Source organism: Diplotaxodon limnothrissa, linkage group LG16, assembly GCF_057381915.1.
Source record: "Diplotaxodon limnothrissa isolate DT_005_m linkage group LG16, D_limnothrissa_male_GT1.1, whole genome shotgun sequence".
Taxonomy (NCBI): Eukaryota; Metazoa; Chordata; class Actinopteri; order Cichliformes; family Cichlidae; genus Diplotaxodon; species Diplotaxodon limnothrissa.
The window spans coordinates 23,795,176-23,820,649 of NC_140611.1; the positions used below are offsets into that span (position 1 = coordinate 23,795,176).

The following is a 25,474-nucleotide window of genomic DNA, read 5'->3' on the forward strand; positions in this document are numbered from 1 at the left end:
TATGCAGTGTATATTACATATAGTCAATTCACATAACCATAAAACACACAACCTTTCTTTATTTGATGTATTTGTAATACTTTGAGATCATTTCTGTATTTTTTTCTCCCTCAATGTGCACAATGTGGAAGCCCAGTTTCTGGTAAAGGGATTGGATGTTTGTTGAATATAACTGGATTGTTATAGAAGAAAAATGCTTACTTTATAATAATAATAATTATAACTATTATTGTATGTACAACAGTGGGGTCTGTTCAACCTAAAGGAATAAAGATGTAACACCAGTTTTGTTAACCTAAAAAAGCCATTCTGACAAAGAACTGTGATCACAGACACCCTAAAGCTTGTGTTTTTATTAGCCTTGTAGATACACCAGTAATACTTTGCAAATGATTTGCCAAAGTACTTACATTGAATATGACAAGAGACATTGCGTCCCTCTAATTCGGGAGTGTACAGTTGTTTAATAAGGCTTGTTATAGTAGCAAACACTGTGCACTTCATTGTTCAGGCAAAACATACTATGATAAACAATCCCCATTTCTCAACACAAAAACATTCCTATGGCGACGACGTTCAGACAGACAAAAGTTTGCATATTATACTTTTACTCCACTCCACACATTATAATACAGACAATCATGTGTCCCTCGAATCAAAGCTGCCCCACGATCAAGGTTTAGCATTGTGCTTTTTTATCATTAACAAAGCACCGGCAGTAGTGGCCACACTGCCAGTCAGTGAATCACAATGACATTGCACGGTTACACAACACTGATTGCACTAAAGTTAGAGGCATTAAATGAAGTACTCTTATATAAACATCTGAGTCTCTCTGTAAGGGAGAACAAGGAACATGTACATATTCATAACTCTTCTTTGGTTCACAAATACACTAAAAGACATGACTGTTATTCAAAACATTGCGATATAATACAGCAGCGTTTCCCAAAAAGGAAGGAAGGCAGGTTACAAATAGCAGACAACCTATTCACAATTATAATCTCTCAATATAAATAAAGTCATGTAGCTACCACATAACATATGGTTGATTTACATATAGGATTTTCTCACTGTAAAACTAGGACACATTTGGCACAAAGGTAATGTAACAGTACTTTACACAATCTACACAAAAAATTCTAAAAACACAGCAACCAAGTACAGAACCTGTTACAGTGACTGTGTTATATATATTCCCACTTGTGTATATCAAAGGGAAATATTAGCTAAAATGTCATGGTGCAACTGTCTTAATATTTACCTTTTATCGAATGATAATTATCACATATAGTACATATATACTATATAGCGCCCCGAACTGTCATCTGTGAAAAAAATATTTAAATTTTAGATCCTGACCAGTCTTTCATTTTTCATAGCAGCTATATACAGAATCATCAAGTGTTCAGACATTCTTGCTATTGCATATTTCATTGAAAAAGTAACCCATGTTAAACTCAGCTTCATCTCCTCTTCATGTATGTTTTTATCAAGAATACCACTGTTCTTAAACCTTTTCACTCAGAGAACCTGTTGTGCAAATATGTTAAGTATATGTCACGGTTGCAAAAGACAAGAGACAGAAACACACAGGGCATGGCGTTATTATTTGTTGTGCATTAGCAGAAAAGACCCATAAGCAACATCTCTATATGTCTTGAGGAGATAGACGGGATACGAAGCCAAGCCTGAGTCTCTCCAGAGTTGGAAAAGACAAAATGTTAAGAAAAAAAATACAGGTATGACTCTTACAAGTCATGCCCCAGTCGCTCAATCTCCTCGACCAGGAAATCGATGTCTGACCTGGTGGCGGCAGGGTTGGAGATGACCATGCGAAAGAAGTTGACCTTATCTCCTTGTGGCTGGTAACCCACCATCGTAGTGCCAGACTCCATCATCATTGCTTTGATCTTCGGAGCCACCTGTTGCAAAAAAAAAAAAAAAAAAAAAAAGTTCAGAATGATCAAAACACTAACCTGCCACACCACCTATATAATCAGCCAATCACATTGCAGCTACTCAGTGCATTAGGCATGTAGACATTGTCACGACGACATGCTGAATTTTCAAACCGAGCATCAGAATGACAAACAAAGGCGATTTAAGTGACTTTAAATGTTGCATGTTTCTTGGTGCCACATGGGCTAATCTGAGTATTTCAGAAACAAATAATGTTCCCACATAACGATCTCCAGAATTCACCGGGAATGGTCAAAAACACCAAAAATATCCAGTGAGTGAAAATATCTTCTTGAGGCCAAACGTCAGAGGAGAATGACCAGACTGCTTCAAGATGGTAGGAAAGCAACAGTGACCACTAAAATAAATAACCACTCATTACAACCAAGGTATGCAGAAGAGCATTTCTGAATACACAGCATGTTGAACCACAAAGCACATGGGCTACAGCAGCAGAAGACCACACTAGGATGAATTTGTGCTGCAGCATTCAGACGGTAGAGTCAGAATCTTGTGTAAATAAAATTAAAGCATAGATCCATTCTGTCTCGTATGGCTGGTTCAGGCTGTTGTTGCTAAAGAACAGTCAAAGTCATCAAATCATCTCAAGCTGGCTTCTTGAACATGACAACGAGTTCACTCCACAGTCACCAGATCTCAATCACATCAATGATGTTCAGCTGAAAAGTCGACCGTGTGTTCTCATCAATATGGACCAAGATCACTGAGGAATGTTTCCAGCACCCTGTTGAATCTACACTACAATTAATTAATCCAGTTCTGAAAGTAAAAGACTGACCAACTTGGTACTGGCAAGGTGTACCTAACAAAGTGGTCAATGAGAGAATACATTCAAAGCAAATGTATATGTATACATATTCATATTTGACTTTATGAATCCATAAAACCTGGCAGAAAAGTGGTGCGTAAATCAATCTAAGAGAGCAGGGGAGCTGCAGATTGAGGAGTAATTACCTTGTGCAACCTCTGACGTCTCTCTTCACCATCAGGTAAACTGCGCAGGCTCGGTGGAATGTACCAGAAGCAGACATTAGTGTGCTGCGGCTGATAAGAGAAAATGGGAACAACATTTGTAATGAGTGCTGATAAAAAGCTGCCTTCTGTATTTTCAGCGTTTCTTGTCAACATGTCAGCAAAGCAAAGCGACCCAATCAATCCCAAAACCAAATTAAGGCATCAAGTGCTGAATTATTGCGGTTATTCATCACAAATGAAAAATATCTTTTGTGGAGCAGAAAACTCGGATAAAATAAAGCACAGACATTTTTCATCTGTTCGAGTTAGCGCTGCAGGGAATCTCTGGATGTTCATTTTTAAAATGTTTGCTGTGGAAACAGTCATCTCACCTCTCCTTTGAACACCATCTTGAATCCCTCTCTGTTTTTGATTTTATTGTAGAGGTAAGCTGACAGATCCAGGCACTTATCAATATGCTGCTCAAATCCTACTGTTCCCTGTAAGGGGAAAAAAAGAAGCTGTTACCATCTGCTTCTGCATATGGCAGCAAAGCTGACAGAAGCCCTGCAGATTAAAGCACACCTTTGCCTTCCACATCAGCCAGAACTTGAAGATATCGACATGCCGCCCACACTGAATGGCTTTGTCACCGGTGTCGTATGTAACGTCGTACTGTTTGTCTGGCTGGAAGAGGTATCCAGCACACATAGAGTTGCAGCCTTGTAACAGTCCCTGCAACGGAAGCGATCGTGATGAGACATGAACAAGATGGTTTTGGTGAAAGTGCACAGATTCGTTTGTGTGTGCAGAGGTGGTATGGTGCGGAGCAGGAAAGTGAAACAAACACATACTCACCCGCTCTCTGACTAGAATGGCAGAGCACTGCAGTGGCACTCCCATCATCTTGTGAGGGTTCCAGGTGACTGAGTTGGCCCTGCAGAGATATTGAAACAGTAAACACAGCTCTGTGAGGGTGTGGAAATGTGTGTGTGTGTGCTTATGGAGTCTGGTAGTGAAAGGTAAAACGACACCGACCCTCTCAAGATTTGAATGTAATAATTTTGCATGTTTGCATTTTGAAATATGGAGTCTGCAATCTGTAGCTGGAGCTGAGAACAGATTGCACTCTTGGCTTAAGACTAAAATACAGATTTTCCAGTTTCCTCTCTGGCCAAAGAAACACACTCTACTAAAGACACTGATTTCAATCAAATGGTGTCTCTTAGTATCTTTGAAATTACTGATGTGTCTCTCTGGGTTTGCCTATTTATGTTCAATGCAACTATTGTCAAACTTTCCCAAAAAGCAAATAAAAAATACTTCTTGAATGCCAGACAGTGCCTCTTTTGACAAGTTTTGAAACATTTTTCAAAATCTTTGCCTGTTTTTTTTAGGACTTGCACTCTTCTTACATCTTATTGAGACAGGAATGTTTAAAATTCTCAATGACAGAACATATAATACTCAAAAAAAGAAAGAAAAAGACATATGGGCTGTCTTAAGGCTCTGCACCTCATTATTTTCTCTCTCTGTAAATTTGATCACATTTATCACAATATATGCTACTCATCTGTATGTGCCTGTATATTCTGGCCTGCTGGTCTTCTCTGAAAAGCTCAAAGTTACATAATTTCCAGCACCTAAATTTTTTAAGTGGCTGAAAGAATAAATGAGGTCACCAAGAATGCCTCTTTTCACTAACACGACATAGCTGAGATCGTCATGAAACAGCTATCCAGAACTTTTGGGGTTTTTTTTTTGCTTGTTGTGCTTCACAAGGCATTCAGATTCTTGTTTTGGCCCTCTTATCGCCTGACTCTTGTCTTTCTCTTTGTGTGTTTTGAGTAAAGTGTGCTTCCTTTGTTAAATTAGAGTGTTGAGATTTTTTTCTCATTATATGCAGCTTGAAAACGCCTGGTAGGCAAGCTCTTGATTTGTGCTCATTAGACAAAATGACTGTCTTAAATAATATAGAAAAGATGCTGCTTTTTACAGGCTGAGTAGTGAAGCAGATGTGCAAGAAATTCGTCTAAACCCGTGTTTGCAAGTTCAGGCGATGTGTTCATTTACCTCTCCACTCCATTCAGCTTGTGTCTGTGTTTCCTGGACATCAGCAAACCTCCTCCCCACGCACCCTGCACGGGTCACAACATGGTAATAACACTGAACATATTGATATTGATCATAATGCCACAGCAGACTGCTGATTTGTACAGCTTTGTGTTCATTTTTTCCTTGGAGATCAATATTCTCTTACATCCACATGAAGCCACATATTGTACTTTTCACAGATGTCGGCAATTTCATTGATGGGATCAAAGGCTCCGTAGACGGTGGTACCAGCGGTGGCAGTCACAAACAGTGGAACATACCCCTACGATGCAAAGGCACAGCACACACGACAACAACAAAAAAAGACAATTCTTGGTTGAATTCAGGTTGTTATGTTCTTTTCTTTCTGCCTGATTGTTGACATCAAAGAGATCGGCTAAAACACGTTGCTCAAATGACGCTCTCTTTCCATCTGCACCTATTGTTGGGGCAAAATTGCTTCCCCATTTCTTCTAGTCTACGCATCACTTTGCCTTTGAAGGAAAGAGATACTTAAAAGCAGAGGGAGCGTCGTATGTGAACAGACAGAAGCATTAACTTTATTGAAATAGCCTCACTGCTCCAGCATACCGAGTGTTTTCTTTGCTACAAGCAAATTCTGCAGCTCATGTAAGTGTTTCTTATTTTAAGCAGTAGCTGAACAGAGGGAATAAAAATGTTAGCAGGGCGATATCTGAGTCATTGCTGCAGACATTTACCTTTCGCTTGGCCTCTATTACTTTGGCTTCTAAGTCATCAGGAATGACTCTCCCTCTGGAAAAGAAGAGGATATGCAGTAGTATCTCATCTAGATGTTAAATATTTTTCCTAAACTATGTGCAGGTAGGTTAAATAACAAAACAAACCTTTCATCTGTGTTCAAAAGGATCAGGTTCTCTGTTCCGAAGCCCAGAGCTGCGCTTGCTTTCTTGATGGAGTAGTGGCTCTGCAGGGACAGGAGTTCATCACTCATCACTATGATGCTGATATTTATTTGCCCACCTAATGTAAATATGCTCCGGTGGTGAGATGTTAATATTCAGTGACACCGTTAGTGTTTGACTAACATGCTCTGAGGTGAAGAGGACCAGTCTGGGTGCAGCTGCCATGCCTTTGGTCTTCACTTCTGGGAAGAACTTGTATCTGGCAATCATCACACTGTACATGTTGGAAATTGCTCCACCTGCAGAATCAAAACATGGCTTAAAAATTTGCTACATATGTGATAATATGGATATTTCAAAGGCAAAACTTCTTCTACTACTTTCTTTATTTGTCCCTGACAGTTACTAATAACTTTGTAGATTCACATACTTAAAAATAATTATGATACATTGATAATGGTAAAGCAGCCAGCTGTATATGAAGCAGTTAATACTAACCTCACCTTTTATTTTTTTACACATTTGTAATTTTATAATCCCAATGTCTGTTTCTTTTGTCTTTAAAATGGGACACTTTGCATCATGAGTATAGTTTGATGATTGCATTTTTACTGTTTTCATGCACATGTGCTTCCATTGGAGGTTGATCATTGGTTGAGATTTTACCTGGAGAAAATATCCCATCACCCTCTCCATCTGGCCAGCCAACAATCTCTCTCATTTTTTTCAGAGTCAGCTGCTCCATTAGCACAAAAACGGGGGCGATCTCGTAGGTGAACCTGAACCAAACCAAAAGCAGAGAACTTGAAGAGCTACATGTAAATGAAACCCGGCTGTTTGATTTCCACTTAAAAATGTAGCACAGTCTTTAACTCTAATTAATGTTTTAGAGATGGACAGTATTAGATTAAAAAACAAAACATCAGCTCAGTTGTGAGGTGAGGGGCAGCATGAAGTGCATTTGGATACTTTAATTGTATACAGCATGAGCAGTAAGTTAATTTTTGGTGACACTGAAAGGGCCAGTCTTGGTCAGAACAAAGAGTATTTTTTAAAGGAAAGTAGTCATCTGTTATACTCATGGGGTGAAAAAACGGTTGTTGGAGATGCCAGCACTTGGCTGCTGCTTAAAAACAATATGAAATTCATCTTATTTTTGTATGCCATAAAGCTCTTCTTCTTCTTTTAGCCTTTAGGGGTCACCACAGCAGATCATCTTAAGCGGAAATTTTGCAGCTCTGGAAGGATAAGACCAATATGTGCCCATCAGGGGTTATAAGGAGTGGACGAATTCACCCAGAGGTCAGACCACACAATGCTCAGACAAACTTAAAACCCCCCACAGAGAGCTACATCTCAGACTCTACAGGCTATGGGTAGCATGTTAAATGTTAAACTTCATGATAGTACAATTAGGAAAAGACTGAACAAGTATGGTTTGGAAGGGTTGCCAAGAAAAAGCCTCTCCTGGTGACCAAAGAACATGGCAATGTGTCCTAGGTTTGCAAAGTTCGATTTGAACAAATCACAAGACTTCAACACAAACGCCTCATACCAACTGTCAAGCATGGATGTGGAGGGGTAAGGATTTAGGTTTGTCAAACATAGTCCAACACAAACTCCTCCAAAGTATTCTAAAGACAAATGTGAGGCTATCGCTCCAGCACCTAAGGTTTGGCCTAAATTGACAAGTTACAACAGAATGGGTAAAAAAGAAAAGAATCAAGATGCTGCAAAGGACCGGTCAAAGTCCAGACCTTATGTTGAAATTGAAGCTATTAAAATTTTGTAACTGAAAGAAGGTGTACTTTCTCTTCACCCTGACTGTATAAGATTTGTCATATAACGAAACAAGATGAAAACCAACAACCTCAAAGAAGCACACAGCCAATTTGGAATTGCAGCACAAAAAGACTCATCCAAATTCTCCAAACCAGTATTCTTCTGCTTGCACAAACATCTATCCATTCATGTAAAGACAGTAACTAAATCATTAGGAACATTGCAGTATGTCACACTGTAACTCACAGCATCTTCAACATGTATAGACCCATGGCAACATGAAGGGGGAAAAACATAAACAAGTCAGATTCGTTCATGCAGACGAGGCTCACTCATTCTGATTATGTAAGACCAGGATGTGATTGTCAGTCTATTAGTGTCAGTCAATATCTGCCAGGGGTAATTAGGGTTGATAGAGTAATTAATAAAGGTAAATTGGTGTGTAAGCAACCTCCACCCGTGGGTTCAACTCCTCCACAGGGGTGTTGTTAGCAACACAAAAGGTGAGGGTACTTTTTGAAAGCCACATGATGGACTGATGTCTCAACCAATGAGAGGGAAGAAGACTTTGAAAAGCATTAGTCTACTATAAACCTTCACATCTATTACCCTCTAAAAGCTCCACTAATCTCTAGATAATCTGTTGTGAAGGATGAGCTCCGCTCAGAAATGATGACAGATCGGTTATAAACTTTAAAAAAAAAAGAAAATTGCCGTCATTTATTGTGCTGAAGGAGAATAACTAAGCTGACCAATGAGGCAAAGGGATTTTTCAGTTTGGCAACCCATAATTTGTTCTTAACAATGGACTGATCTATAAGACCTTAATGAACAATTAAGTTATGTCAACAGCCATTTTTTACAACCCTCTGTCGGCTTTTTTATGTAGCTTAATCACAAGCAAAGTCCAATTTTCATCTGGAGTGCAAGCAGTGTGATTCACAGATGACTTGTCCATGCTGCCAACCTTCCTCGTCTGTTTAGTATATAAGTGGTTTTAGCTGATAGATGCATGTATTGCCATTTAACAGTGAGATTGTAATGTAATGTAAAAGCACTTTTTCTTTTTGTTTTTAAAGATCATTTAATTTCTAATAGGAGACAGGAAACAAGGTCCATGGCTAAAATCAAACCAGGCATCCGACGCTTCTGCACGTGTCATCTTCGGCACTTCTCGGGATCATGACAGATTTCTACATAAGCTGACCTTTGACGTTCAGGTGGATGATGTCTACCTGAAGTTCAAAAATCACCAGCACATGTAGTTTTATCACAAGCTTTGTCGTTTTCATGTCGATAGCACTTTTATGAGAATGTTTTATTATATTCTCAGCTCGTTCGGGTCACTAAACCTAAAAAAAAAAACCAATAAGAGACTTTAAGGTATCATTACACTGTGACCCCGAATGACCTCCCGGCTGATCCTAGCCTCCCTCTATCAAAGGAGTTTAACTTGTTTATGTCTCTGTATTCCAACATGCAGGAAAAATAGACTGGAAAAAGTAATTTCATACTGTTGCTTTTTTGAATATTTAATACCCGTTTGATGTTTTGTTTTTGTTGTTTTTTTTACAATAAATTTCCCCTTAGGAATAATAAAGGTGTCCTTTTTCTCCTATATAAATAAATGATATTTGACTGCAGATCAAACAGGTGCACTGACATGTATCCATTAACGTTGAGTGTATTGAAGATGTCAGTAAATATAAATATCTGGAATGGGACTGAGAAATTTGTGATGTTTGCTTTATAAAAATTTGTTTTCTTGCATAACTTCATTTGTGGACAGAAATCTAACCGTGCTCTATATGAACATATTCACTAAGCTTGGTAACATTTTCAGTATGACACTGATTTGTGAGTCCTGTTTGTTGGGGTGCTCAGTGATACAGCTCGCCCTGTTACATTGGTACAATGTACAATACTGATTTGATCAGACATCCCTCAGACCTTCCAGCTCTGATAAACAGACCTGCAATGTTTAAGTATTTCCACCTGTTATTTTATTCATCGGCTAGATTTTGCAGAAATTACCAACAAAACTAATCGCTCATCTTTTTTATTTTACGCTGATGCATGCAAATGCAGCACTATTGCTATGTATGGTATGTTTTGTTCCTTCCCCTTTGAACGCATTAGGTGGCAAAACACCACTCATTCTTCTCAGTCTATAAAGTATGACGTAATGCAGTCCAACATGTCCACAGACTACAGCCCTGACTGCGACCACCTGCACAGTCTTCTCTGACAAAGAGTCATTTAGAACTCACGTTCAGGATTGATTGCACTATAGCAAAACTGAGCAGAGCCCCAATAATGGCTGCTGTACCGATCCTGTGAAGGGAAAAGACTCATTTTTCTCTCCCGGCATTGTTATGTCACAGGAACCAGCAGCACATGGAATAAAGACAACATGTAAACTGTGAATGCAAATCAATATGCAATTTAGTTTGCCTGCAGGGCTGAATTATGTGACCACAGCCTAAGCGCAGGACAACATCGACAATACTGCCAGTGAGTAGCCATCTGAATGTCTTCTTTTGTGCTCTTTATTTTCTTGCTTGACTGACAATCTATTAGAGCATGCTGGGCATCCCTCTGCCAAACACAGTAATTACTGTATGTCCCTTGAAGTATTCCTCTTACTGGGAGCCTCTCTCTTCATGGGCCATTAAAAACAGTGAGTACAAAAAAAGAGCTTTAAAATAGGCTGAATCTAATGAACCTAATAACTTCAAAAACATCACATTTTTATTGCGCTGATCCCGGCTGTATTGGAGTACTCACATATTAGTGTTGGCTGTAGATGTAAGCCACTCTCCTGCCAACCCCACAATATCTAATCCGGTGGAGAGCTGGTTAAAGAACCTGGGGTGACCTGCGATTGATGAAGATGCAATAAAGATACTCAGAAAACACTTTATTATCTAAGAATTTGTGTGAGTTAATGAAAGTTATTGATTAGCACTACAGCCTGCAGGCCTCATACCTGTTCTCACTCCATATTTTAGCGTGTCTCTGCAATCCACTAGGATCTGCTCCAGAGACTCAGGCTGGTCAGAGAGCTCCAGGTTGAAGCCCTCGATGCCCTCCAGCAGCTGGTGGGGATGGTGGAAGTCCAGGACCTTGGTAGACCTGTCAAAGGTCTTCCGGATGTAGCTGGTGAGGATTTCCACGACCTCCAGCAAGAACTGCATGGTTGGCTCCTCTCCATTTTTGGCAGGTAGCAGCTCTAAAAAATGACAAAGGTCATCTGCATTCATTTGTGTTTTGTTTGTTTTTTTTAATTATTCTTTCTGATTTTTACATGTTTTACAATTTTATTTTTATTTTTTGGAAACCTCAGGATCTCCCTACAACTTATTACTTTTATGTTTTCATTTTCTTAAACCATCAAATTCAATAAAGACATTTTTGAGAAAATTATTCTTGCACAAGAATCCAAGAATTTCCCACAGGTTTATGGGTGAATTTAGGCCTAATATATAATGATGATGTTAAAATATAACGAACATACGGGTTTTCTTTGTATTTTAAGCCTACCTCTGGCGTACAGATTGGAGAAGTCGGACTCTGTTCGCCTGAAACGCGCCTCTCCGCCGCTGTTATCGCAGGACAGCAGGTTCTTGGCTGTGCGCTCCTTGAAGGAACTCACAATCCTGCTCCTCTCCTCCAGATTGTTGTTCTTCTGCAGGAATCCTAAATATGAAGAAGGGGAGTCCGGAGGATGAAAACACTTCCCAAACATGATGAGAGCTGCAGCTTTCCCCACTATAACATGCACAATAACGAGTACTTCTGTTTTCGTGTTTCTCCAGTTTATCTCGTCTCTCCCGCTTTCTCTCTCGCTCTGTCCTTTCTCTGCCTTTATTTTGAATGAGAAGAGGCTCCCATTCTGTCCTATTCACGGACGGGTGGGGTTTGATACCTCTCTGGGAGGTTGAAGCCAGTGACATCAGCACCAAACTCCAGCCAGGCAAAAACAAATGGCTGTCGTTTAGTGGATGTAAATTCTTATTAAGACACGTTGTGCACTTTACTGTGCAGCGGAGAACACAAGTAGTCATACATTCATACGAATATATGAATACAAATAAAATAATACAGCTAAAAACCTCTGACATTTACAGTCTTACTTTAATTCTAAATAAGAAATCGTTGTTTTTGTGTTTCTTTCTCTATTTTGGCGCGTAGTTGTGGATTCTATTTAATGACCATAACAAAAACCAGTAAAACGTGTCGGTGAAAGATACCAAAAAATAATTGTAGCGCGCACTGGTGCGTGTCATTCACCAGTATGGTAACTGTCCTTGGTTAGTTAGTGTCAGGCTCAAATGGACTCTGAAGGTGGAAATCGGAAAATCCATCCCGCATAATTCCCTCTTTAATTTCATCAGCTCTGACTCGGGCATCAATTGATGGGTTTTTGGCAGCTGAAGCATTTTTTCCCATTTTGTGTAAAATGGCGAGATGATATTGGGGGGTGTGGGTAATTTAATAAACTGCATAATGCTGGTTAGTCTTGCGGGGTTTTTTTTCGCGAGGAAGGGAATTAAAAATCTAATTAGAGCAGCAATCAGCGCTGTTTCCAAACGAGCCGCGAGTAAAACGATGCAGGCCGTGAAGCCTACAGTCATGTTTGTAGAATATTAGCTTCGATCATTGAGAGATGCAGATTTATTCAGAAAAAAATATAATATTGGAAAAAAAGGGCGAACTTACCACATATTTTCATCCCCAATTTTCTAGTACAGCCATGCGCAACTCCACACCAAGCATCATAACCTGACATTTAAAGGAGGGAAAACTATTAGAGACGGCCTCACAGAAAGAAATGCACTCTTTCATTTTGAATGCATTTATTTATTTTTTAGCTTGAACAGTTACACATGAAAATAAATGATGAGAAGAAAATGAGAATGATGAAGAATGCTAAAGCAAAAGAAATAGTTTCTTTGGAGTATTTTAACATTTAGCCGCACTCTGGTGGGCAGTGCTGTATTTTCAGCGCCTGTCACCGTTCATGACCTGGGCAAGGACTTAAAATTAATTAGCTCTTTGATCCCATGCCAGCCTGATTGAGTGAAAAGATGCTGGTTAAAAATGCAAGCGTGGGTAGACATGAGCCTGCCGGCCAGTGACAGATAGAGAATTACTGTGTTATCAAGTGCTTCCAGCCAGAGAGGGGATGGGGCACCTTGGATGGGAAGCAAAGGCGAAATCCTCGAGAAAAAAAAAGAAAAACACAGCAATTTAGGGGAGGAGGGAGTGCAGGGGTGGGGTGGTAGGAGTGGGGAGATAGGAGGAGGAGGTGGTGATCGGTCCCATTCCCACATCCCAATTTAACCCTTGCTTTGGCTCATTAGATAAATCATCGCTGGGCTCAGCTCACTGGACGCACTTTAACAGACCCCCCCCCCCCCCAAGCCAGTAGAAATGAGACAGAGAAAAGAAAAATAGAAAAATGAAAAATAAATAAATAAAAAAATAAAAACAGGCTGAACAAGCATTTTCATATAGGATTAAAAGCACACAATACATTTGCAGACGTGCAGATATATAGAAAAGCCAGGCAATGCATGGGCCTAATGTGAAGCAACCAGCGCAGTGCATTAGAGACACATATACTGCACGCGCAAAGCCATTCCTACAGGTTATCCAAGATCACACAGGACTGGAAGAAACACAGCAAAACCTTAAATTCACCAGCATCTGTGCTTATTTCACGTCTACACCTGTTACATGATTTTAGACCCCAGACTCGTGCTTGTATAACCGCTGCCAGTGAAATGACTGCACAGTGCCCTTTATCGAAGGCTACAGCGCTCAAGTGTGCCATTAGGAGCAATTTATTAGGGCAGGCTTTTAACAGCAACTTCAGACGCAATTTCTATTATTCCATGAAGGCACTTTAATTTAGAAATGAGTAAAAACATAAAATTAATAATAATAATAATAATAATAATAATAATAAATCCTCTCTCTCTCTCTCTCCGGTGGTGCTCCTCCGGGCTTGTCTTCCAGGCTAATCGCCTGCAGTGTGATGTTAGTAGAGGACATCATTTTCTGACAGCAGCACTGGTCTGCCACGCAGATGCCGGGAGGGGTGGAGGGTGGGGGTGAGGGGACCGCATGGTGAATGAAATGCAGCGGTGATTTGTGGCGAAGGAAGCTCTCTCTCTCTCTCTCTCGCAAATGGCAGCGGAATTTTTCTCTTTCTTTCTCCACCCCCCCCCCCCCCCCCTCCCCTCCTCCACCACCACCACCCGCACTCTCTCTTTCTCTCCCTCCCTCGATGAAAATGATTAATGGCATTGCCCACAAAGTAAATAGCACACGTGAAATAGCATTTTATCTGTAATGGACCTACTTGAGCCCGGTGGCCGTAAATTTGTCGAGTTGGGATCCGGATCGCCGCCAGAAGAGGAGGGTGCAGACGCCGCCATCACTCCCGAGACCCTGTGCCAAAGTCCTCACCTCAAAAAGCCTGGTCACTTTTTTTTTCTCCTTTATTCCCCTCCCAAAGCTGTCTCTGGGCTATCCAATGACAGGGGAACAGAAACAATACCGCGTGTATGACTTAAAAAACAAAAATGTGCCTCTTCTTCTTTAACACTGAAAGAGATGCTCAACTTGGAGACTCTGGACGACAAGGGCACAGTCTCTCTAACAAGTTGATTTGGGGCTTCAAATTCTCAGCCCAAGCTACAAAAATAAATGTATAACTAAAACATTACCACTTTACGTTTACGCACAACTAACAGTTAACTATTTAATTAAACCCTTTCTGACAGAATCACATCATTTCAGTAACATCGCTCACTGCTCAGGAGATCTGAATGATGGTTATTTTTTACCACAACAGAGCTTATTAATAACCCTAATTATTCTGGCTAAGCTATTAAAAATGTAAAACATTTAACCATATTGTTTCTGGATGTTAGGCCGAAAGTAAAAAAAAAATGCAAATAATATAATAATAATAATATTAATACTATTATTTATTTATTTATTTATACTTTCTCCAATTAATATCATGGCCTTATTGGTAATCAGTCATTAGCTTGAGCCACACTAATATCAATGACAAATATTAGTTCAAGGTGATCATTCCGCTCACCGGCCCAGGTTAAAGTCAACCCACGGAAATAGACGACGTGCATCTTCATTCCCTCCCCCCATGCGGTTATTAAATATTCAAATATTATTTTTATATTCGAAACCTTTTCAAAAATAACAAATACAAATACGTGCAATTTGCGTGCAAACTGGGCCAACGTGTAATTTAAACCTAGAAGTGTCAAAGGAACTTCTCCCGCTTTATAAAAACACCTGTTAGAGCATCGATGGCAATAAAGGAGACTTTTGTTGCGTGCTGGCTTCCTACAGTAAACCCTGAAAATGAAGAATGAAGCTACTTACCGCGCCTATGTGTGTCCAGGTGAACAGGTACGGTCCAAAAAACAAAAAAGAAAAAGAAAATTTTTTTGTGACTAAACTGAATCCTGGACGAGAGCCTGCCGCGCTCTTCCACTCAAACAAGACGAAGAAGAAACAATAGACCCGAGTCCCGGCTCTCCGTTAGATCCGACACAAGGTGACCTTGCTTGTGTTGATGAGACTTTGATTTGCTGACATTTAAAGCGAGCTTTGTCTTTCTTTTGTCACTGCGCACGGATGACTCACGGTGCTACCTCCAGTGGTGCAGCATATCTGTGAGGCAGCAGAGCAGTCTGCAGGTGTGACACTGAATGGCGCCGCTTTCGGCCCCCTAAAGAGCCACTTTTTTGGGGTCTGTGGGGGGGTTGCTTGTCTCCGGATCTATACAGCTCTGGTCTGAATCCTAGTCACGAACATGGAGTTGAAGTTTGATTCCGTGAGCATGAGGAGGGATCAGGATCTTTAAAGGGGGGAGGAGGGGGGAGCGCTGCTTTTTTTTTTTTTTGCTCTTGTGGAAAAAAACAAGAGGGCATCACACAAAGCGACACAATCACGAGCCTGAAACACTCATTTTGTTGCTCTTGTTTATTTATTTATTTGTTAGAACCCCACGAAAACCACGAGGGATTCTTCTATTTCAGCACATCGAACGGGGAATCAATAAGAAGCCACGCCGAGCAGTCCCAACGCCACGTGTGATTAAATGCAGAACATAGAGCTGTCACAAACATCTTATTTCCACACTTTCTGTGCAGACAGATCGGTGCTGAGCGGTGAAGATGTAACCTACGACACCAGCGGCGCGCTGACACGGGCGAAAAATCCACAAGGTGGCAGTGAGAAACCAAGAATGGGTACTCCAGGAGCCCAGCACAAGTGGTCTATTTCCAGAAATACTCCATGAATCTAATTATAAACTGGCCCATTAATCTGGAACACGTCACCGTCATACGTGAAGGCACGGGACATGAGTGGACACGCACGAGGCGGCCAATCAGGAGCAAAGATCACCCACTCCTGGATTCTGGGAGATTTGTTATCCTTGTTCTTCTGATGATGGATCATCTTGAAACCGATTAAAGGTCACATCACACGCTGTGTCACGATCTATAAAAACTGTTTTTGAGACTGTGGTGTTTTCAGCACTGGACAGCTCCATTACAGTCTGTGGAAAAGGCTTTAAGAAGCCTACAGCTGCCCAGCTCTGACTTCCCTGAAGACAGTCAGGGCCGGAATAACCTACAACTACAAGCAGGGGAAGTTGAATTGCTTGAACTTTAACAATATCCACATGTCCATGTCTAAAGCATCATTGACCACTTTAACTCTACATCATGCTAATGCTAAAAGGTTCATGGATGTAGTGGAGGAGGACATGCAGAGGGCTGGTGTGGCAGAAGGGGGTAATAGGGACTGGGTGAGATGGAAGCAGATGATCTGTGGCAAGACTTAAAGAAAGAAGAAGATTTACAGGGTACAATTTAAAGTCCTCATACTATGAAAAAATATGACATTTAAGAATTTCAAATTATTACTAAGCTTTCTGCCAAACTAATAATTGGATTTATTGGATAAACTTGGATTGTGGCTGTGTGGTTGTGGTTAAAGGCAATTATCTAATAAACATCAAGAATATAAGTAAGTAGGTACATTTTATTTATGTAGGATATTTAAAACCAAAGTGCTTTATGGTTAAATAAATGGTTCAGTGCAGTAACAACTTATCTGCCAACCACAGTTCAGATCAGCTGTTTCCAAGACCTTGAAACACAAAAAGGCATGTATTTAGCTTGGGTTCAAAGACAGTCACAGTTGACGCATTTCTGAGGATCATTCCAGATTCTTGGTACAGCGACAGCAAAGGCACAACCCCCTTTTTTAAAAGAAGCTTTGACTGAAGAATGGGACAGAGTGACTGGGAAGCAGGCCTTAATGATCTTGAGGGAGTGCATGGATGAAGTGTATCTACCACATATGCAGGTGTGGAAACATTTAAGGCTATGAACACAAACAGTCTCCCTTTATACTGGATTGTGTAACGCAGAGCCAATACAAGGCTGCCAACACTGAAGTAATGTAATCTCTCCCTCTTTTTCTTTTGGATTTTGGAGTATTGTAGACAAGCAAGAGCTGACTGATTAACTCCACAGTGTGGTGCATTACAGCAGTTCAGTCTGGATGTAACAAAATCACATACAACCATTTCCAGATCTCATTGTTTTAAGAAAGATTTTAGTCTGGAGATGGTTCTGAGCTCAAAGAACCAGCTTTTGATCGCAGTATTAATTCATCTGTCGAATTTCAAATTAGTGTGCAAGAGCATCCCAAAGTGGGAAAATCTGTTTTTAATCTGTGCTTCAATAAAAGAACTTAAAGAGCCCAAGTTATCCTTCAGTCCATCAATTAATACTGGAAGGCCAAAAAATATGACCTCAGTTTTGGACCTGTATAACTCCAATAAACTGTGGGACATGCAATAATTTGTATATCCAAGATTCACTCATTGAGATGCTGCTGTGTACTTAATTATACTAACAGATTGTAAGTGGTCCCATTTTGTTCTGAGGGAAAATGCAGCATTTTTTTGTGTCCTACTCAGCACTAATTAGTTTCTGAGGATGCACTTTGCTAACCAAGCTTGCTAATATTAACTCATAACTTGGCACTTCAGCCTCTCATCCAGATATGTTTCATAACTCAGAAATGCTAAAACAAAGGCTTTAGAAGCCTTGGCTGCTGCTACTTTTAATCTTCTATATACAAATTATAGCTAATGTGCAAATAATTTAAGGTTCCTGGTTCTGAATCTACCGATTGGCTGGGGTCCTTTCTGTGTAGAGTTTGTATTTTCTCCTCGTGCCTGCATTGATACCCTCTGGGCACTCTGGCTTCCTCTCAAAGACCAAAGACATGCACGTGAGTCTTTGTCTGTATCTCTGGGTTAGGGCTAAAACAATTCAATTTCAGTTTAAATTTATTTATATAGCTCCAAATGAAAAGAACAGGTGCCTCAAGAGACTGACTGAAAACTTGTCCTGTGATATGCCCCAGCACCTCTGTCACCCTAAATTGGATAAGCAGAAGAAAATTGATATTTTGCAAATATCAAAAGCAAACAAGCTTTAGCAAATGTATAATTATTTAAAAAAAAATGTACAGCATTCAGTAATTTGCTATCATTTCACTTCACTTCCAGCTTTATGCATTTCTTCTCAGTCACATCTTTATACACCTATCTGCTTCCAGGAGGTCTTTACTAAGAAGCAGCTGCTGAAGTGTTAAACAGGGAGAGTGTAACCTGAAAAGGAGGAATTATAAAACAACAACAACAAATGATTAAAAACCAGAAGGAATAAGAGTTAAAGTTGATCTCCACCAGAAGCTGTTTAAACTGTCCACAAGAGGGGGCAGAATTCAAGCGTCTACTATATATAGCTAAGTGAGAAGGAGGAATGAAGGAGCTTTCAAGGAGGAAAACTGTTTATCCATTTCTGTTTTTGTGGCAGTAAGAAGGAGACCGTGCGGGGTCCAGTTGCTTCCCCCTGAGCTTGGAGCTGGAAGTGAATCTCCTTTGATCCTGACTTTAGTCTTTCCATCTCTGAGTCAAGGCTGCACAGATCTCAAGTGCCACTTTATAATCAATGACTTTACCAAGTCGTACATTATAAAGTTCTCACATAACAATATGCAGACAAGAGACGAAATTACATTTAAACAGCACAGATTAATCATTTGCCATTACGGTCACATCTTTTGCTAACAGTTAAACCCAGAAAAACAACTCTTCTTTTGCCTGCAGCGAACAGACCCCTGCTGAGAGACGAAGCAAGGTGACGTTCAGCTCTTAACCTGGAGCTCAGCGCTGTGGATTAAGGGTAAAATGGGCTAACACTGCACTGTGTGAAAATCATCGTTTGATCTTATTAAAGCAGGTGAAACTATGACACCATCAACAGCAATCATAAAACTTTCAGGGCCGTAGCCAGGATGTTTAGAAGACCTCAAGCTATCAGTCCAAATCCCAGAGTTTCTCCTCTTCTCCAAAACCAAAACGAAAGTGTTTAAAACTGCTTTTATTTCTTTCACAAATAGAATTATTCAATTAAGCATTTAATTGCTAGTTGTTTACAATGCAGCATGTAAAATAAAATACTAAGTAGTTATCTTGGAATCAATGAGGAACAGCTTAATCAAAAATTAACTTATAGAAGGCCTTTGTGCAGCCCTCTATATTTAAGCCATCTTTGACCTGATTGGCTGTCCTGTGAAAACAGAAGGTTTGGACAGACTGTGGGTGGGGCTTACTGCTAAAGATAATCAGCTCTCATCAGGGAAACTGAAGCCCAAGCTTGTGGCTCACAGGTATTGGTTATATCTGCACTAACCTCATTATCTGAAACTTGTGATCTTTATAATAATAACAATAATAATAAGGAAAAAAACAACAGATCCACTTTAAAGACATCTTCTGTTAATGATTAAATGATAGATATCTGTAAATTTACATACTACTGTATGCTGCTTGCTCAGTCATTCATGATTACCTTTACACCACATGACAACATGATAACTAAGCATGCGCCATAAGTGCACCCAGTAGAGTTTTTTTCATTTAGGATGATGCTCAGATTCAGCCTGCATCTGAAAAAGGAAGTCGGTGCAAAAATGCCCTAATTCACTATACCAGCCAGCAGGGGGCATATTCTCTGTTTTCACAAATAAATATACCATCGGAGAGGGGCACACTTGCTAACTTGCTTTAAAACATCAATAAACACGTTTCTGATTAGTTCATGGTCTGAGTCGATGGTTTCAAGTCTTATTTAACAGGACATGAGGTTTATTTTGTACATTTTAATCTAATTTAAGTTAAAAAAGCATAAATATTTCAGGTGTTTGTATCAACTCTGAAACTCTGAAAATGGAAACATCAAGAAAGGCTGGTTTGAGTATTTCAGAAACTGCTGATGTACTTGGATTTTCCCAAGCAACCATCCCTAGAGTTTACAGGGAATAACCTGAAAAAGTGAAAATATCCAATGAGTTGCAGTTCTCTGGGCCAAAAAAACATGTTGGCTACTGCAGAGGCCCAGATTTGCATTTGGCCAAAGCCATTTCCCACATATCATTTCCCGCTTTCCTGTCTGCTCTACTATCCTGCCAATGAACGTTAAAGGCAAAAAATAAAAAAACAAAAAAAGATAAATGCCTTGTTGCTGTCAGGGAGAATGCCCAGACCGCTTCAAGCTGACATCAATACAACAGAAGAGCATCTCCGAGAGCATCTCCACACGTCAAACCTTGGAGCAGACGGGTTATGGCAGCAGAAGACCACACTGTTTCCCACTCCTGTCATCATCTAAAACTGCTTTCTTGCTCATAACAATGACTTCATTGTACTCAAAGGCCTCGACGGTTAAAAAATAAATAAATCTCAAACCAAAACGTATTTGGGATGTGGTGGCAAAGGAGATTCACATCATGAATGTGCACGTGATAAATCTATTGCAAATCTGCAACGCTATCATGTCAACATGGACCAAAATCTAAATGTTTGCAGCACATTGTTGAATCAATGCCACAAAGAATTAAGGCAGTTCTGAAGGCTAAAGGGGCTACTACCCTTTTTTAAGCAAGGTGTACATATAAAGTGTCTAATGAGTGTACACATTTAATGTACAGACATAAGAGTGGCATCTTTAGTCACTATACAGAAAACAATACAAACAAACTGTTTAAGCTGTTAGGAATAAAAACGGCTTTTTACTTCTTTAGTTGAAGTTCACAGAAAAATAATTCCTCAGTGTGGGTCAAATTTAAACAGGGTCAAGGACAGAATATAAACACTGTTAGATCCTGACTCCTTAGGGAATAAAACATGTCCAAGGGGAGCTGCTGGTTCCAGTCACTGTACTGCATTGTGTTACTGGGGCATACACTGAGCAGCTGAGTAAATGCTTATCAGCATTTAAACATATTTATGTAATCAATAAAGGAGAAAAGGGAATTAGTTATAAAGAAAATGACATGTTTTAATTACATTTTAATCACTGTGTACTGATGTATAAAACATGGGGCCCAGCGTGAGACTCAGTCTGTCTGACCTCTTACACATAAATCTCCATTCACGAGTCCCCCTTTTTAATCACAACTAGCATGAAATTTTCTCTTTATCAAAACACTTTTATATGTCTCGATGCAAGAAGTCAAAGTTAGAATCCAATTTAACAATTTTTCATGGTTTAAATACCCAATAGCCTTTTTTCCCCCTTAAGAGCCAATTAAAACGTACAAAAGTACAATCCTTTAATTTTCTCATAAAAATGTAAATGGCTCAAAATGACTGGTAGCAATCAGAGGAATTATTTCACACTGGAAAATAATGACATCTGCGATGTAGGAGAAGTACAACATAGGGATTATATTTCTTTCGTGTTTCTGATTCTCTTTCTCACTGTTTTGCTTTACAAATGGGATGAGGTCATCCTGATTAAACTACAATATGAGGTTTACTACCGTCGCCTGATCGAGTCCGTTTTTTAACCACTGAATACGGTTTAAACGGGCCTCCTGTGAGACATGAAAATCACAATCTCCTTCTCGCAGTTAGGGACACTCGGCTGTGAATGCATAGAAGAGCTGAAATCGAGTTTCTCGTGTGATGCATTTCCTCAGCGATTAAAGTGTCAGAAAGCATCTTTCATTCCTATGAAGACAGTTTTAGGATAAGGGCGGAAATTACAAATCAATTTGCTGACTATTTGTTTTCAATGATTTGTTTGCTCACTTTTATCCAAGCCTCGCAAATTCACAGTATGTGAAACTATTGCTTTTCACAAAAAGGGAAGCGCCAAGTATTCAGAAATTAGCCAAGCAAGGAAACCACAAGGTAAGGCCCCTCGTTTCAGCTGGCAGGCTAGCATTCAGATTTAAAATAAGGAGGTTTAATATTTTCCATCTAATAATGACAAACAGCAGCTAAGCTCAGTCACAAATGTGTTATTCATGCGGATAATGATAAACAGGACAGAAAGCCTTTTACTGGCTCCAGTCTTTGCAAGACATCACCAATAAAGAGGAAAACACAAACCTCTGCAGTCTTCTGTCTCCAGCACCGAAGCACCAAAAACTGCAGTTCTTCCAATGGAGGCCGCTAAACTGGATCTCTTGACAGTGTTTGGGGGGTGCTGGTTTCTTATTGGAGCATCTTGATGAAATTATCTGACAAACAAATGATCTGGCCCGCTGTGTGGTACAGCCCATATATGCTCCTGTTTTTGTTAGTGAAACTTTTCTTGCTTAGGACTTGATGGATGGATGTAGCTTGCTAGCACTGACTAGCTTGGCAACCTTCCGAGCTAAAAATTAAGCTAACACAAAAGTGGTAGTTCCTCCACTGGCTCAAACATGGAGTCAATCCCTTTAGACGCCCATGTAAAACGTTAAAACTTTACCTCATTAAAAAAAAGAGTCATGTTTAGATCCTGGTACAAAACATTTTTACCTTCTATGGATATTTTCCCCCCATTATATGAACTCTGAGTGTGCTGGATGTATTTATAACTCATCCACATGAATATTTGACTGAAGGGTGTGGCTGTTTTGATTGACAGACATCCCAATATTGGTATCTGGAGCCAGCTGGTGTCTGCTAGGCTTCATCCACTACTTTGAGTGATTAAATTGGACCTCTTCGCTCTGTGTGTGTGATGCGGGAGCCCAGCTAATTTATGGCTTGCTTCTGTTTTAGTGAGAGAAATTCCAGCATTTACTTGTGCTTTAGTAGTACAGTTTGTGATTACTGTTTGCTACCCAAGCTAACGAGTGTTAGCTGATAACTTAGTGCTCCACCCACTGATTATAATGTAGCTAAGTTAATGGCATATTTGGTGAATAATTTTGACTCAGAATAAAGACTTGAGGCCAAACTTAATGAAAAAACTAATCTATATTCAGGTAAGCAGCAGAAACCAAATGTCCATAAATCCAAACAAGGGAAACCAGACAGCAGGAGAACAGTATGAGCGATACAATGTGATGAAGAGCTGAGGAAAACTAAGGGCTTAAATAGATACACACTAGGTTATTGGGGAGAGGGGACACAGCTGTGTAAAACAAAACACAGGTGCACAGAATCTAGCTAAGAAGTCAAGGGGAAACAAAACTAAAGAAAACACTAAATTAGCAGTTAACAAATTAAAACAGGAAGTGATTAAACACAGGACGCATAAATGCAAACACAGAAGGAGAGGAAAAATGGCTTCGTGGAATAAATAGTTACTAAAAGTACTAAGAAAACACAACCTGGAAATATCATGAAAAAGCCAAAAGAAAAAAAAAGACAATAAGGCCTGAATATGAAAATATAAATAACAGAAAATATCAAAATAAACAAAACTTAAATACTAAACTTGGGTGGTCACAGACCCCGAAAGATGACAGTTAACTTCTGTCTTAAAGAAGCCAACATGGCAGCAGACAGATAGTTAGATCTAAAGCTTTAAACTGTGGAGTCTAAAACCGAGAGATGACATCACGGTGGCTCCAGCTTTTTTAGGCCACTGTCTAAAAGCACACTACTCTCTGTTCTTAAAAAAACACAAACAAAAACAAACAATAGCCATCAATCTTCAAAATGTTGACAATGTTTTTATTTGACTGTGAAAACTGTTTTAAATCATAGCTATAAAATAATTTATGCTTAATGGGTCATCCACATAGGAAGTGATTCCCTCATCATGCATCACTCTGTAGCTGTAGACTGGATGCAAGGACAATTCAGCCAATCCGGTTGCCTAGGAAACCCAGCGTTATTGACAAATATAGCTGTCTTGATTTCAGCTTACAGACTCAGTACCTATAAAATGTCTACACAAACCTTTTCTCTTCTTGCTGAACTAAAACGTAGCATCAGCTCCAAGGCTGTAAGATTATCGGCTGTACATGTGTGTCCTCCACTGACTGCAGCAGAGTTGCTGGTATCAGGTTTTTGCTCGTCAGTCATTTTATTCTGAACGTCTGCAGAGTGAGGAAGGATCACTGGCTGAACTGCTATGATGGCTTTGAATATCCTAATGTTACACTAAAGTATTAGCAATGTTCTTTGATCATTTACCCAGCTTTTGTATTAACGCTGCAGTTACAGCAGCTTCACATTTGCGGAGCGGCATACGAAGATGTAACCACTCACAACATGCAGATACAGATGTATTTGTCAAGAGCTGTTAAGTAAGTGAACTTTTAGAAAGCTAAAAAAGATTCAATCACAAATATAAATCTGGTCACATGTGCACTCATAATCAGCAGAAGTTTCACTTACAAAACGTATCTGGAGCTTTAGTGGATCTTGCCTGTGAAATAGTCACTGAGAGTGAAAATGGACTTTTATGAATAAATACTTAATGAATAAACAGACACAGTTATAAATATTTTCAAGGCAAATTCACTAATGTTCTCATATGGTAACGGCTGCTTTATAGTCAGTCATTCATTATGGTTGCAACAACAATCAGTAGTTTAAAACTATACCCTACTTGGCTTGAGATTGGGTTAACTATACCATGTAACTATATACTGTTTATAATTTTATACTATTACTTGTTATTTGGACCCAGTACTTTAAAAGGTACCGGTTTTACACACATCTTTAGCTTACCGTCTTAGTCTATTTGTTAAAGTAAGCAGTCCATTTAAGAATAAAAAAATATATATCACTGGGTAAAAACATCCTTCTGTCTGGATGATTAATTTATATATTTATAAACCACTTATAGACAGTCTTAAAGTGGGTTAAAGAAGGGGAATCACACTGAGTATAATGATGGGAATGAACATTTAACCTGTGATTATACCTATCCCAGCAAAGCTAATGAAGCTTTTCTGTCAGTCATATTTAAGGAGGTATTTGTGATATGGAATTTAAAAACTTCATAAATCTTTCATTCAACTTTCAGAAGATAAACTTAAGCCACAACATATGATATCCTCACTACAAACGGTTAAGCGTTATGGACTCCAGCAGAGTCGAAGAATAGCAGCCAAATCGCAGCCATTGTGAGGAGCCGGGTTGGGTGCAATCAACACATCCATCCATAGGCTTCGTTTTATAATAGGATCATGAAATTTGGATAAAGACTTTTACAGTTCAAGTGGTCAAATCACACTTTATATGGTAGCTTTTGATATTTTTTCTACTTTATTCTTCTTCTTTGGCCGAATGTGATACGTTCATATCCTGCAGATTCTTTGGAAAACTAGAAGCAGGCTAATGAAACTCACAGCCTCACACGAACAACACGTCATAAGGGAGTGACAAAAACCGGTCTAAATACCACTTT

At 39.6% G+C, this 25,474-nt stretch overlaps 1 protein-coding gene across 2 annotated transcripts; it reads right to left on the bottom strand.

The window, feature by feature from the left end:
• Positions 1-1,751: 1,751 nt before the first annotated feature.
• On the bottom strand, positions 1,752-14,143 carry LOC146616229 (glutamate decarboxylase 1). Of its 2 annotated transcripts, none has more exons than XM_085374737.1 (16): positions 14,074-14,143; positions 12,420-12,482; positions 11,241-11,396; positions 10,687-10,929; positions 10,485-10,575; positions 6,582-6,694; positions 6,099-6,214; positions 5,898-5,977; positions 5,751-5,805; positions 5,198-5,314; positions 5,011-5,075; positions 3,796-3,874; positions 3,523-3,672; positions 3,330-3,437; positions 2,938-3,027; positions 1,752-1,925 (listed from the first exon to the last, which is right to left on the bottom strand). In XM_085374737.1, the coding sequence occupies exons 1-16, from the start codon at positions 14,141-14,143 to the stop codon at positions 1,752-1,754; spliced, it is 1,770 nt and encodes a 589-aa protein (XP_085230863.1). The 2 variants fall into 2 exon arrangements, with proteins under 2 accessions (XP_085230863.1, XP_085230862.1); XM_085374736.1 differs by having other exon boundaries at positions 14,068-14,143.
• Between the last annotated feature and the right edge of the window lie 11,331 nt (positions 14,144-25,474).

Bases quoted from the DNA above. Each gene is read 5' to 3' on its own strand.
- LOC146616229 (XM_085374736.1), bottom strand. From the start codon at position 14,143: ATGGCGGCGTCTGCACCCTCCTCTTCTGGCGGCGATCCGGATCCCAAC. The intron at 3,875-5,010 runs GTAAATGAACAC...ATATCTCTGCAG, and splicing joins AAGCTGAATGGAGTGGAGAG to GGCCAACTCAGTCACCTGGA. The intron at 3,673-3,795 runs GTGAGTATGTGT...CTTCCGTTGCAG, and splicing joins CCATTCTAGTCAGAGAGCGG to GGACTGTTACAAGGCTGCAA.